This window comes from Durio zibethinus, chromosome 12 (genome assembly GCF_047325235.1).
Source record: "Durio zibethinus cultivar Kanyao isolate XHJ-2024 chromosome 12, ASM4732523v1, whole genome shotgun sequence".
Lineage (NCBI taxonomy): Eukaryota > Viridiplantae > Streptophyta > Magnoliopsida > Malvales > Malvaceae > Durio > Durio zibethinus.
The window spans coordinates 658481-671152 of record NC_143173.1 but is presented as its reverse complement, the minus strand read 5'-3'; the positions used below and the strand labels follow the sequence as shown (position 1 = coordinate 671152).

At 32.2% G+C, this 12672-nt stretch overlaps 1 protein-coding gene across 1 annotated transcript; it reads right to left on the bottom strand.

Moving 5' to 3' along the window:
• Window positions 1-238: 238 nt before the first annotated feature.
• Window positions 239-2974, bottom strand: LOC111296273 (putative serine/threonine-protein kinase PBL7). Its single transcript, XM_089741572.1, has 6 exons — window positions 2692-2974; window positions 2139-2380; window positions 1609-1994; window positions 1180-1312; window positions 982-1071; window positions 239-883 (listed from the first exon to the last, which is right to left on the bottom strand). The coding sequence occupies exons 1-6, from the start codon at window positions 2807-2809 to the stop codon at window positions 722-724; spliced, it is 1131 nt and encodes a 376-aa protein (XP_089597698.1). The 5' UTR covers window positions 2810-2974; the 3' UTR covers window positions 239-721.
• Window positions 2975-12672: the final 9698 nt, after the last annotated feature.

Here is a 12672-nt window from a genome sequence, read left to right as displayed (position 1 = left end):
TAATCCTTTCATTGGACACATCTAGGATCAGAAGAAGTTACTCTCTCTGGCCTACATATCTAGGAAAAGAAACCTACAAGTAGTTACAATGCATCAGACAAATTGTACTGGTCTAAGATTCTGGTTTTTATGTGGAGCCAAGAAGGCATTGATGAACCTAGTATTATGCTGCATTTTTTTTTTCTTTCAATTCTTTTTATCTTTTAATAATATTCAAGCGAGTTTGATTTTGAGGTCAGGGTCACAACTCACTGAGTTCCTTGCCATTGCACCATGCATTGTTTGAGTACAATAAAGGTCCAGGTCACATTTACTTGCTTCCTAAGAAATCATATACTATTGCACTAACAAATGTTTTCCATAACAGAAGAAAAGCATCACTAATTTCCAAGACAAACTTTTGATTTCTGAAAAGAGAAAAATAATGTTGCATTTATTTATCCTTTGGCAACAAATTTATAGAAGAATATGATTGGAAAGAAGCTTGTCTGTGGCTGAAGCCAAAATCACAGTTATATGCCAGATATGAGCCCATCATTGCCTTCTGATTTGATTGCACAAGCATCAGCTGTTGTCTGAAATGCTTCTACTTTTAATGCATGGAAGCAACCGCAGTTGGTAACGCTGCTTTGTACATTGTAACAAGGTTGATTTTTTTTTTTTTATGCAATCAGAAGAGCAGGAAAGGAAATACTTGGATCTGCAATTCTCAAATGTATTACTAGTACTTGGAACTGGAGGTTTGACGATGAAATCTAGAGGAACCAGAGGAACTTATGGAATTGAAATTTTTAACTAAAGGGACCAGTGACTGTACAACATCTACCATTAAAGGTCGATAATTGGCTTCTGGTTGCACACACATAGCAGCAATAGCAGCTACCTGTGGAGCAAAGGGAGATAAATATAAGTTTAGTCACCAGCTGATGATATATTGATATGTGTCAAGCACAAAACTAATATCATAGAAGCAAACTTCACCTGAATTAGATCCTTCTTTGAATATTGTCCTTGTATAGCTGGATCAACCATTTCTTCTACTTTATCTCTGTTAGTTAGCCTTGGAAGTGCCTGTTAAAGTATCAAAAGTTGGAACATCATTAAACAATGTCCAAGCCAGTACTTGTATAGCTTATTGCTGGCATCTAGGAAAGAGAATAGTCGCTTTTGGCCACTAACCCATGAAACAAGGACATGTTCTCCAGGAGGCCTCTTGATATCAACTGGGACACGGCCTGTTAAAATCTGTAAAAGCACCACACCATAACTGAAGACATCTGATTTTGTGGTAAGTTTGCCTGTTGAAGCATATCTGCAGTGCCAAAATTCAAGGACAAAGAAAAATTCAGAAAACAGCTTACTCATTCTTGCCAATGCTGTACATATTTCACTAGACTCAACTATTGTTGTTTATTAAGATTTTTTGAATTTTGTTACTGGAAAGACATGTAATGTTTATTAAATGGGAAAATGACAGCAGCCTAATAAGGCCTTGGTAAATGCCCCATGTGCAAGTTTGTGCATAATATTGCATATTCATCGGTATGGCAGTGATAATCTGATAATGAAGTAGAGATGCATGAGCATGACACATGATGGAGAACTCACTCTGGAGCTAGATATCCCGTGGTTCCCAACACGCGTGTCGAAATCTGAGAGTTGATTTTGTCCGATCTCATTTTGGCCAATCCAAAATCAGACACCTTGGCTCGGAAGTTTTCATCTACTAATACATTGGTGCACTTAAAGTCACGGTGGATAACAGTAGGGATAGCATGCTCGTGGAGGAACTCAAGGGCTCTAGCACAATCAAGGGCTATCCTCAACCGGGTTCCCCAATCCAACACCCTATGTTGACTGCTGGGATGATGAAGATACTGATGGAGAGTACCATTGGGCATGAATTCAAATATTAGAAGCCTATGATGCTGGTCAGCACAGTAGCCTAATAGCTCCACCAAATAAGGAGAGTTCAAGCGGCTTAACAGATCCACCTGCAGAATAAAACGTGATACTACATTTCAACCCCATGTACAAGATTGAATAGAATTTATAAGTTTGAGTGTATTAAAGAAAGATATGAATATCAATGAGAGAAAACAAGTTGGTGACAAAAGCTAATAAATGAAGTAATTCACCTCCATCCTGAAAGCACGCTCCCATTGCTTTCCATCTCTGCGAAGCCTCTTAATTGCTGTCACAGTACCATCAGCAAGGACTCCTTTATACACCACACCAAAAGTTCCATTGCCTATCACATTTACCTCACTGAAGTTATCAGTTGCCAATTCCAGCTCCCTGTAAGTGAAAACTTGGACCCCTCTATTTCTACTTGGAGGTGCACGGATACTTCCTCCATTTAAACACCTTGCCTTCACATCTACTCCATTTTCAGCCATCCCAATATCAGATTTTGTATAAATTCCAGAAACACAATAATCAAATAAATAAGAAAAGGACAAAGATAAACTAAATGATGTGACAAATGTCAGGTTTGAGTCTAAACCATCATATACTCCATTTCAAAATACCAAATCGCCTTAAGGGTATGTTTCTTTATTCAAATTTGAAATGAGATGACAGCCAAAGAAACAATATTCAATTTTCTAAAAAAAAAATGAAATGATAATGAACTGTACTAGGAAAGTTAAATTTATTAAAATTACTTGAGTTTTGAAAATGGATACTTACCAGGACTAGAATTGAAGTCTATAGTAGTATGAGCAATGAACCTGCCGTTTGTGTTTTTGATGCCACTACTTTCTTTGCAACTGCCATGCTTTCTGAAATATTTAAGTCTACGGAGCATCACTATAATTAGAAATATGGCGAAAACTACGACAATTGAGATGATGGATACGATGATTATGATAATGGAGTTTAATTTAAGAAAAGGTTGTTGCTATGTTGATGGTTTTGAGATTTAGAATGGAAATGATGATGCTAGAGATGAGTATGGTTTATTGCAGTACGTACTAGGCCCCGGTGGCATTGCATGTGATGGTGCAGAAGCAGTAGTGTTGCTATCTTCCAAGAACAGAAAATGCAACGGTAACAAACAAGAAAGAAAAGGAGTGGAGAGACAAAAGAGAGAGGAGAGGATGGAGACTCGCAACCAACTTGCGAGTTACTATTTATTTTGATTCAAAAGTTTTATTATATATTTTTAGAAAAATAATCTCACAAATATAGATTCAAGTATTTAAATATATACTTTTACAGATATTCTGAGTATCCTAACATGAGATTAAATATTATAAATCACTTAACATCCCATCAAACTTAATACAAAAAACAAAATCAATATCACACAAGTGTTAGAAGTGATTCTTATTATATAATACTTAATTCTCACTTTTTGAGATTTTAAAATTGACTTTACGATATTACAACAGTTAGTTTCCTTAACATAAATTATGGAGATTTGCTCTTATCATATAAGATATTATTTACTTTAATTCGAATGTTTTATGATTTTATCTCATATAAAATATTTTACAAAAATGAATTCAAATCTTTATATATATATATATATATATATATATTGGACGTGAGATTGAGATGTCAAGCTGAGATTTATGGAGAAAGGAATATGTTGGGTAAGGGAGGGATGAGTTTTCCTTCTATGAGGTAAGATTAATCCGTACGGCCAAAAAAACAGCTCTTTATCTTCTCTTTTCTCTTTCCCACTCGTGATAAAACAAGTGTTATGTACTTCATTCGTCCATTCTTTTGTAATTTTCAAAGGAGTTGTTATTCTCTTTGTATCAGAAAACCTTGGAAGTTTTTGTTACCATTTCACATCAATTACTTATATTCCAATTATCTGCCAATAATTTACCAGTATTTGGCAAAATTTGTGTCATCCACGTCCTTAACTTTGGGCCCAAAATTCCTTCCTTTGATAAACCTTCCAAGTTCCAATTATAAGGAACAAGCCTTGCATAATCCGAGCCCAAACAATTTACTTTAATGCAACCAACCACAAGAAAAAATCATGGCTATATAGTGTAGAATGTGTCTCACTTTTTGTCCTTGGGTGGATTTTCTGATAAGTTGGAAAATGACTTGTTGGCCCTCAAGAAGGAGAGGCTATGGTGGAATTTGTCAGCACCAAACAAATTGTTGCTTGACCTATCTGTAGGAAAATTAACTGAGCCTTCTTTCCTAAATGGTCCTGTCAGATTGGACAGTGTCCAACTAAAGGTTATTACTAGGAACCTGAAATGGAACTGTTGGCTATCTTGCTGATATGATTTTTTTCCCCTTTGGGAACTGTAGAAGGAAAATGATACAAGATCACATAGCTTGTTTTTCATACATAATCCCAAGTTGCCTAATTGTTTCGTCTACAGTAAATAGTTATTGCATTGTCTTTTTGATGGGCTTCTCACTGACTCACATGTGCAAAACACCGAAACAAATCAGCAATGGCCGCATAGAATTCAGGGAAACCAGGATTCTAGCTTCCTCAGGTTGAAAACTCCAATCACAGATTCATGATTTTTATCTCAATTCTACATGCATTATATGAATCGCAAGTTATTATTGAATAATCATGACATGCTCAATTATCTTTAACAGTTCTCTAATGAATATTTTTCATACATTTTGCAAGTGAAATGCTACGATTACGATGCACCGTTTCATCATCTACTTTGCTTGGCTTTCTAGTACTCTCCAATGCCAACTTTAATTGCCAAGTTGTTATAATGTTCCAATTTCATTTCTTTGTTTGGTGGTTAATGTAATAGTACATGTTTTAGACAAACTACGACTTAGGTGACAATTTGTAAGAATATATGATATCGATCTATTGAAACTCAAGAGCCATTATTCTGCCAGGGAAGAAATATTGCAATATAAATCTGCCCATAGGGTATATATATTCAATGGAACACCAAAATGCCCATAACTGCATTGTTGGAACATAAAGTGCAGGCAAGAAGTTTCTCCAAGGCCTGCTAAACTTTCTTATATCACTCATCAATCTTGTGGAAAACCAAGAAACCTATTTATGGGTTTGGCGATGGTGTGGCATCTCCTGCAGTGTATGGAAGGAGAGACTTCAAATCCATACCAGCTTTTGTTTGGTGAAGTGTCTGAGGACAAGCACAACACATATGTTTTCTCTCTGCCAGTTCTTCTGCTAACTCACTCTGATGATTATCCATCAAGTCTTCATTGACTACCCCAATTAGAGGCTTGCCAAGCCTCAAGTTCTCAAATATGCTCCCAGAACCTGCACAATATTTGGAAGCAGCTCCTCATCATTTCGATAATTTACTGAATTAAGGTTTTTATGAATGGAAACAATAGCTGTTAATTCAATTTTTTATGAATCATTAAAGGGATTCTTGCTGGTGAAGATTAAGGTTTTCAAAGAATTAACATTTTGCTTTTGTTTATAGCTGAAATTTTGGTATAGTTTCACGTTGTTGGTACAGTTACATACACTGGCAAAGCAAAGAAAAACCATAGTTTTTATTTTGCTAGGAATTATACAAGAGTTGAATGTTTCCTACAAATATTGTCATATCACTTTAGAAGGAATACAAGCCTGTTGAGTTAAACCTGTAATATTTGTCTCATACTCTTTCTCCAGCGTTTTTATCTATCACCCTCTCTCTCAGGCTTGTGGAACAGAAAAGGCAGAGGGAATATTTGCTGTACAAGTAATCAACAAAAAGTTAAAAGATGTTGGAATGGCAAAGTTTAATTGAAGATTGTTTGTGTTGTGAAAAGAGGAAGGACAAGTTCCCAAGACTATGACCTAGTGGTTAAGGTGCTTTAAGGGGGACATAAAGGGCTTGATTTCTAACCAAATTCTCCCTTTTCTCAATGTATCCTTGAGAAAAAAAAAGGGATAAAAGTGAGGTCTCCTTCTTTGAATAGTACCTTAAAGTGAAAAAAGAATGGGTTTGTGCTTATTGTTTGAAGGATTTGAGTCTTTATTGGGATTATTCTTTACAGCAAAATGTTGGCCTCGATTTTCATGTCAGCTGCAGCATTTGAATGACATCCAAAAGTGAATAGAGGAACTAATGTATTATTTCTTTATTCCCATGCTTATTGCCCTTTAGATTGGAATGGTCCATGTTTAAGTTGCACTAGCTAGCAGAATTCCGCTTCCACCTAATATAATCCACGGTAAAAAGAACCCCAGTCAAGTGTCACGGATAAGGAGAAGTCTTGAATTTCACATCGAACATAATAAGAAGATTGTTGGGGTATAAAAGGGTTTATATCACTTCTGCCTCGTGAGATACCTTTTGTAGGATAAAACTGTGAGATCGGGGAGACCAGAACGAACAATACCTTATAAGGGTGTAAACCGTGACAAGAAGGCTGATTTGGGACGCCGGAAGGGTGAATGCCCGGATCTCGAAGCCGTGCGGGTGCGGAGCTTAAGTCATGACCCGTGACAAGTGATATCAGAGCCAGTCCTAAACCGTTCGATCTACGTCGAGCGCCTCAAGGGAGGTAGGCAGGGTGGCCAGCCTCCGTGATGAGGACGTCACGAGGTTGGGTGGGGGAGAATGTCACAGACCTAAGGAGGAATCATAAATCTCACATCGAACATAATAGGAAGGCACCTTTTGTAGGACAAAACTGTGAGGTCGGGAGGCTAGAGCGGAGAAAACTGTGAGGTCGAGAGGCTAGAGTGGACAATATCTCACAAGAGTGTAAATTGTGGCAAGAAGGCTAATCTGAGATCCTGAAAGGATGAATACTCAGGTCTTGAAGTCGCGCGAGTTCGAAACTTAAATTTCGACCCGTAACACAAGTACCAAGCTTTTGGCATTTGATTTTCAAATATATTTTGATGGGAGAATTTTTGGATTCAAATAAAATGATCTCTTTTTTTTACATTAGAGACTATCAATATACAGTTAAAGACATTTAAGATTTTTGAGCCTACTTAATATGTTAGTTCGATCTAACATATATGTTGTCTTATAAGCTTGAATGTTTCATCAACTTATGCAACGGATTTTTTTATATTGACTTGTCATTTCTTACGTAAATGATCAATGTCTGGATCAATTTTATCAAATCATTCTAACCTTAAGACTAACTATTGATTTAGCTAAAAATCTTTTTACCTTTAAATATAAATAAGATCATCCAAAGATATCTCTCATATTTTTCTACCTTCTTATTTCTTTTTCTTACTTTCTTTCTTAATTGACCTTTAATTTGAGTGTCCAAACGTAAACATTAAAAAAATTCCAATCTCTGGATTTAACCCTTTTTTTTTTATTTCTCATTCTCTTGTATTTTCATTTTTTTACCGCTCGGAACTCGTCACCTTAACAAATTTTGTACTTAAATGAAACTCAAAGTAGTGACTTCGGTGAGGTGGGTTTGAGCTTTTGTCCGATCCGCTTTTATTTCCGTTTTATATTGTGTTTGTGACTTTGCGAGCTTTCGATTAATTCTAAGGACATCAAGCTTCTGTTTCATCCTCAAGGTTTAACTTTCTTTCATGGCATGTCCTAATCTGCATGCATCACCAAAAGTCTTAGGTGTTGAAAACCTTCAAAATCAAAAACAAGTTGGTGTATGTGGTGTTGGTTTTAATAGTTTTAGTTTGAACATTTTGGCTAAGAAATTACTTATAAACTTGAAAGATTTGATTCAATATCGAAACTAAAACCTGTAGAAGTAACTCTTTCTTCATCTATAAATAAGTTTCTGAGTTCTGACTGTTAAACTAGTGGTGGTCTAGTGAGATTAATTGAGGTTTGATTAATATTTTATCTAACCAGACAAAATCCTGTTTATTAGCCTTGGTTTGACATGGTTCATGGTCATGGGTCCAATACAGGGCAGAACCACTGAACCACATCAGTTATCTGGTCAATTACTCACATTAGGCTGTCACGAGACCAACCATACCACAAATTATCAGATCTGAAACAAAACAGAGAGCCTGTGTCCTGAGGAGCTTGGGCTGACTGCCCAACAAAAAGGGTACTAGTATTGGCTCCTGTCTGGGGGGTTGGGGACCTTCCAGAGCTTGTCCAATAAGCCCATAAAGGCCACTGGCCTAAGTTGTTTCTCCCTGATTTAAGGGCTACTAGACGGTTATGTTGGGCAATTATCAGCCAGCTTGATTTCATGTCACTATCCTCTCAGTGCTCTTTTTTTTTTTTTTTTGAGCCCTTCTCCTTTTTTATGTGCAATAAAAATATCTTTGCCTTTGTTCTTGCTTGCTTTGCTCAAATTCCCTTTCTTTTTCCTTTTGTTTCATAGAGAAGCTGAAAATAAATTTGTTTCACATATGAAACCATAGTAAAAGTATTCAAATGAACCATCATAATTTATATATACCGAGCTCTAATTAAATAATAACTAATTTCAAATTACTTTGTTATTAAATTATAAAATAAAAAAAATTCAATTGATATATACAATTATTTTTAAGAGATAATATCTAATTTACTTAAGATTCAAATTTTAATATTTAAAACCTTTCTCTTATCTTCGAGTTGCGTTATTCTCTTTTATTCTAAAACAAAACAACATGTACTTTGATTAGTTCGAGAACAACTTAAAGTTTTGTCGACAAACTAAAACTATTGCTTTTTAATATCACATTAATATCACATCATCTGTCTAAAACAAGTTCTAATTAAGATTAATAAGAATGAAAATTTAGGGATTAATCATAGAGTTTGGGTGCCTTAAAGTTTTGCAATTGAATAATTGTTTATGGCCTTAACCTAACTTTAACCCTAATAAAGAATTTTGACAAAAAAAAAAAAAAAGAAACAGCTATATGCTACTAATTATGAGTATTTATTGTAGTCTATTGTTGCTTTATGAAATGACAATAACATTTAACTTACAAATTTTCTAGAAAGAGTTTCATAAGCTATTATCACGTGGGTTTTTTTTTTTTTTTTTTGTATAATTAGCAAAACACTATATGAATGCACTTGAATGCATTTTTTTTTTTTTTTTTGTAGATTTACTCCCCAATGACACAAGAAGTTAATTACCTTACTTTTCAATAAAGTATCAAATATTACTATTGCAACATCATTATTTATTTATATAACTTGAGCTAAAATTATAGTTTTTATATAATAAATTTTGTTTGAATCTAATTTTTTTTATTTATACGAATATTGTTATATCTCAATCTTATATTAAGAGATTTTGAATATCTGTTATAATATATAAATAAAAATTTAAGTTAAAACTTGTAAGATACCTTTTGTGAGATAAAATTATAAGACTTTTGGATCAAAATGAAAATGTCAGAGCAATTACCAATTAAATATGAACAAAATGCTATTCCGTAAGTGATATCTCTAAAATTTTACGAGAGCTAAGTGCTACATAATAAAAGTTACTTTTAGAATCCTCATCTCTTTTATGATTTTGTGATTTGTGTATTTTGTGTTGAGTTTGATAGAAACGTTAAAATTTAACGAGAGAGTTTGTAACACACTAAACCTATATTAGTAGATTTTGAATATCTATTATGATATATAAATAAAAGCTTAAATATAAATTTATGAGATAATTTTTGTAAAATAAAATTATAAAATTTTCGGATGAAAATGGATAATATCTAATAAATTAAGTGCGAATTTTCACAAATACGTAAATATAAAATTAAACAGCCTAACTTGCCTTGTGGAAATAATTTCAACGTCAACAACGTAAACTGCATTTTCTCTTTTATGTTTTCTACCGTTCACACAAATGAAAAAGTAGAAGTGACAAAAGCTTGTTATAAAGCTCTTGCTGATCACTTTTATCAGGTGAATAGCAAAATCCCACTGTTATTTTACCCCATCTCCGATCAACTTAAGTTAACTGTTATATGCAATCTGTGCAAATATCAGTCATGCTTTCCTTTGGTCTGCCATTTTTTTTCTTCAAAAAGCTTCCCAAAGCTCATATCACACTCTAGATATTGCCCAATAGTTACTCTTATGTAACAATTTTTTTACATGAAAGCTGCTATATGTACTCATTAGAAGTACCTAAGCCACTATATTCACAATATTTGGCATTTATTATTACTTTTTTAATATAATAAAGTATCTCAAATTTTATCTCAGATCTATTTTTTTTCGAACGATTACATCTATTTAATATATTTAAGATTTTATTTTCAAAATATTTTCAATAATAAATCCTTAGAACTGTTTAATTGTACATGAATTTCACTAATTGCCTAAAAGACTATTGAGATAAGATGTAAAAGTGAATTTACAATTGGAATGATTGAAAAGCATTTTATTTTAATCATGATATGAAAGCTCTCAAACCAACCTCTAATATGCTGATTTGTGTGGTAATCATGAAATTTGAGGTGTTGTAGGAATTAATATCCCTTTCTTTTACTAATAAATAAAACTTTATCCCCATCTTTTCAATGTAGAAAATACATCAAAATCCTATGTTTGCATAGATTAAATCTATTTAGATCAGACAAAAAAAAAAGAGACAAATCTATGCATTGTGCTGTTTAAATATTAAAAAAAAAGTGCTTAGAATGATTTTTTTTAAAACTAAAGCAATTTTTGTTTTAGTGCATATATGATCCAAAAGCATTTAATCATATGGCTAAAGTTATAAAACCAACTTTAGAAGAATATTTGCCACTTTGATAATGACAATCATGGATCATGGGGATTTGATCTGATCCAATTACTAAAGATATACCCTATATTGCTTTCAAGCTAGGTTTTCTTCAAAATCAAACACTGACATGAGAGATTTGCACAATTTACAAGTAAGATTGAAACATTTTTATGACCCATTTTTTCAAATAAATAAAGAAGGCTGATCAGTCAAAAGATTTAGAGTAGAAAAGCCATTTTTTAAGCTTAACCCCATGTCCAAAAAAGCATTTTGTTAAGGGTTATTTAGATTTTTTTTAGGGTATATATGTACCCTATGGTGGGGGAGATGGGTCTTTTTTGTCACCATATTCACACACCTTTCACAGAGTAAAGAAAATATAAAGAAGGCATGGGGACAGCACTTTTTTTTCTCTCATGGGTTAGGCTTTTAAGGTGGACAAAACTATTATTTTGGTTGCTAAAGAAGGCTCCAAACTCAGAGAAAATCATTGTTAGAACAACTTTAAATTGCTTTATGTAGTTTCTGACTCTAGTGCTTGTCTGTATCTAAGATCAACTTGATTTAAATTTCAGATTCTTTTGATCATCCCCTTGACCAAAATACAAAACCTTAAAAAATAACAATAATCTTGCTTGGATTTATTATTATTATTATTATTACTTCTTGTGTCTAATCTTTTTTCATCAAGAACTGTATGAACAATGCAGTTGATAAATCTCGCAATCAAAGTTAAATTTCTTTGTATATGTATCTTTCTGCATTTAAAAATATTTATTATTTTGAAAATCTAGTTATTTCCAAAAGAATGTTAATGTTTTATGGTTATTTCTTTTTATTTTGCTTTTATAAATGATGGCACTCTTGATCTTATCATATAGTTTTCTGATAAGATCATTTTTCTTTAATCTTTCGTACCACACATGCATTTCCCTGTGCTTTCCCATTTTTCAAAAGGTCAAACAAGCAAAGAATCACTGTAAAATTGTGAAACAAAAGCCTGCAGCATAAGCTCTGATCATGCCCTTTTGCCTACATTCATGTTTAAAAAAAAAAAAATCATATTTTAAAGATAAAAAAAAAAATTATAAATATTAAAATTTAAACTTTAAATTTATTAAATGTTATATATATAAATCAATTTAATTAAGTCTCGAACTCTATAATAATCAAAACCCGAGGCTCAATTAACCAGAAAGGTTACACAAAAACAATATATTACATATTTTCATAATTATTTCAATGGGAAATCTTAAGGATGATTAACATTGTTATACATATGGTTTCACCTACTGCTACAGGGAAAAAATGATTGTGTTTATGAAAAACATTGAAAACATATAATATGTCTTATAAATCTAATATTAGAAATAAGAATACAATGTCATTAGTCAAATCAAGCCAATGTCTAGTTGTTGTATTCATCATTTCACATCCTTTGAGGCAATGTTTTCTTCGTTAAACTTGCACGTCATATATTAATAATTAACAATTAATTATGTTAAGTTATAAAAAAAAAAATTAATTTATGTAATGAACTAATTGTTTTGTCCTACACTTCTATTTTCTCCTTTTGCTTCAATTGGGTAAAATTATAAAGGCAAGACATTAAGAGAGAAAGAAAAATGAAAAATGTGAGATGTAATGAAGAAAAAGAAAAAATAAATTTTAAATCCAACACTTAAAAATTTGATACATTAATTTTAAATAAAAATAATAAAATTTATAGAATAAGAAAGAGTTGTTTTTAATTATACAATTAAGTAAAGTTATTCATAATTTGATTTTAATCTAATTAATTAATCCAATCAATTTAATTTAATTAATTGATTGATCATCAAATTTATTTTGATCGGTTACCAAAAATAATTTTTAAAAAATTTTTATTTTTAATTAATTCGATTCAAAAATCGAATTAATCGAAATATAATATAATTCAAATATAAAATAAAAAATACATGAAATTCATCATTTTATTTAATAAGTTGTTAAAAGTTTAACATAATACTGTAATATTTGAATATGTTGTTATATAATTTAATTTAATTTATTTAAAATATAAAA

Excerpts from the sequence above, each read along its gene's own strand:
- LOC111296273 (XM_089741572.1), bottom strand. The coding sequence starts at position 2,809 with ATGCTCCGTAGACTTAAATATTTCAGAAAGCATGGCAGTTGCAAAGAA. Across the intron at positions 1,072-1,179 it reads AACATGTCCTTGTTTCATGG|GCACTTCCAAGGCTAACTAA; the intron begins GTTAGTGGCCAA and ends ATACTTTAACAG. Across the intron at positions 884-981 it reads CAAAGAAGGATCTAATTCAG|GTAGCTGCTATTGCTGCTAT; the intron begins GTGAAGTTTGCT and ends TTTGCTCCACAG.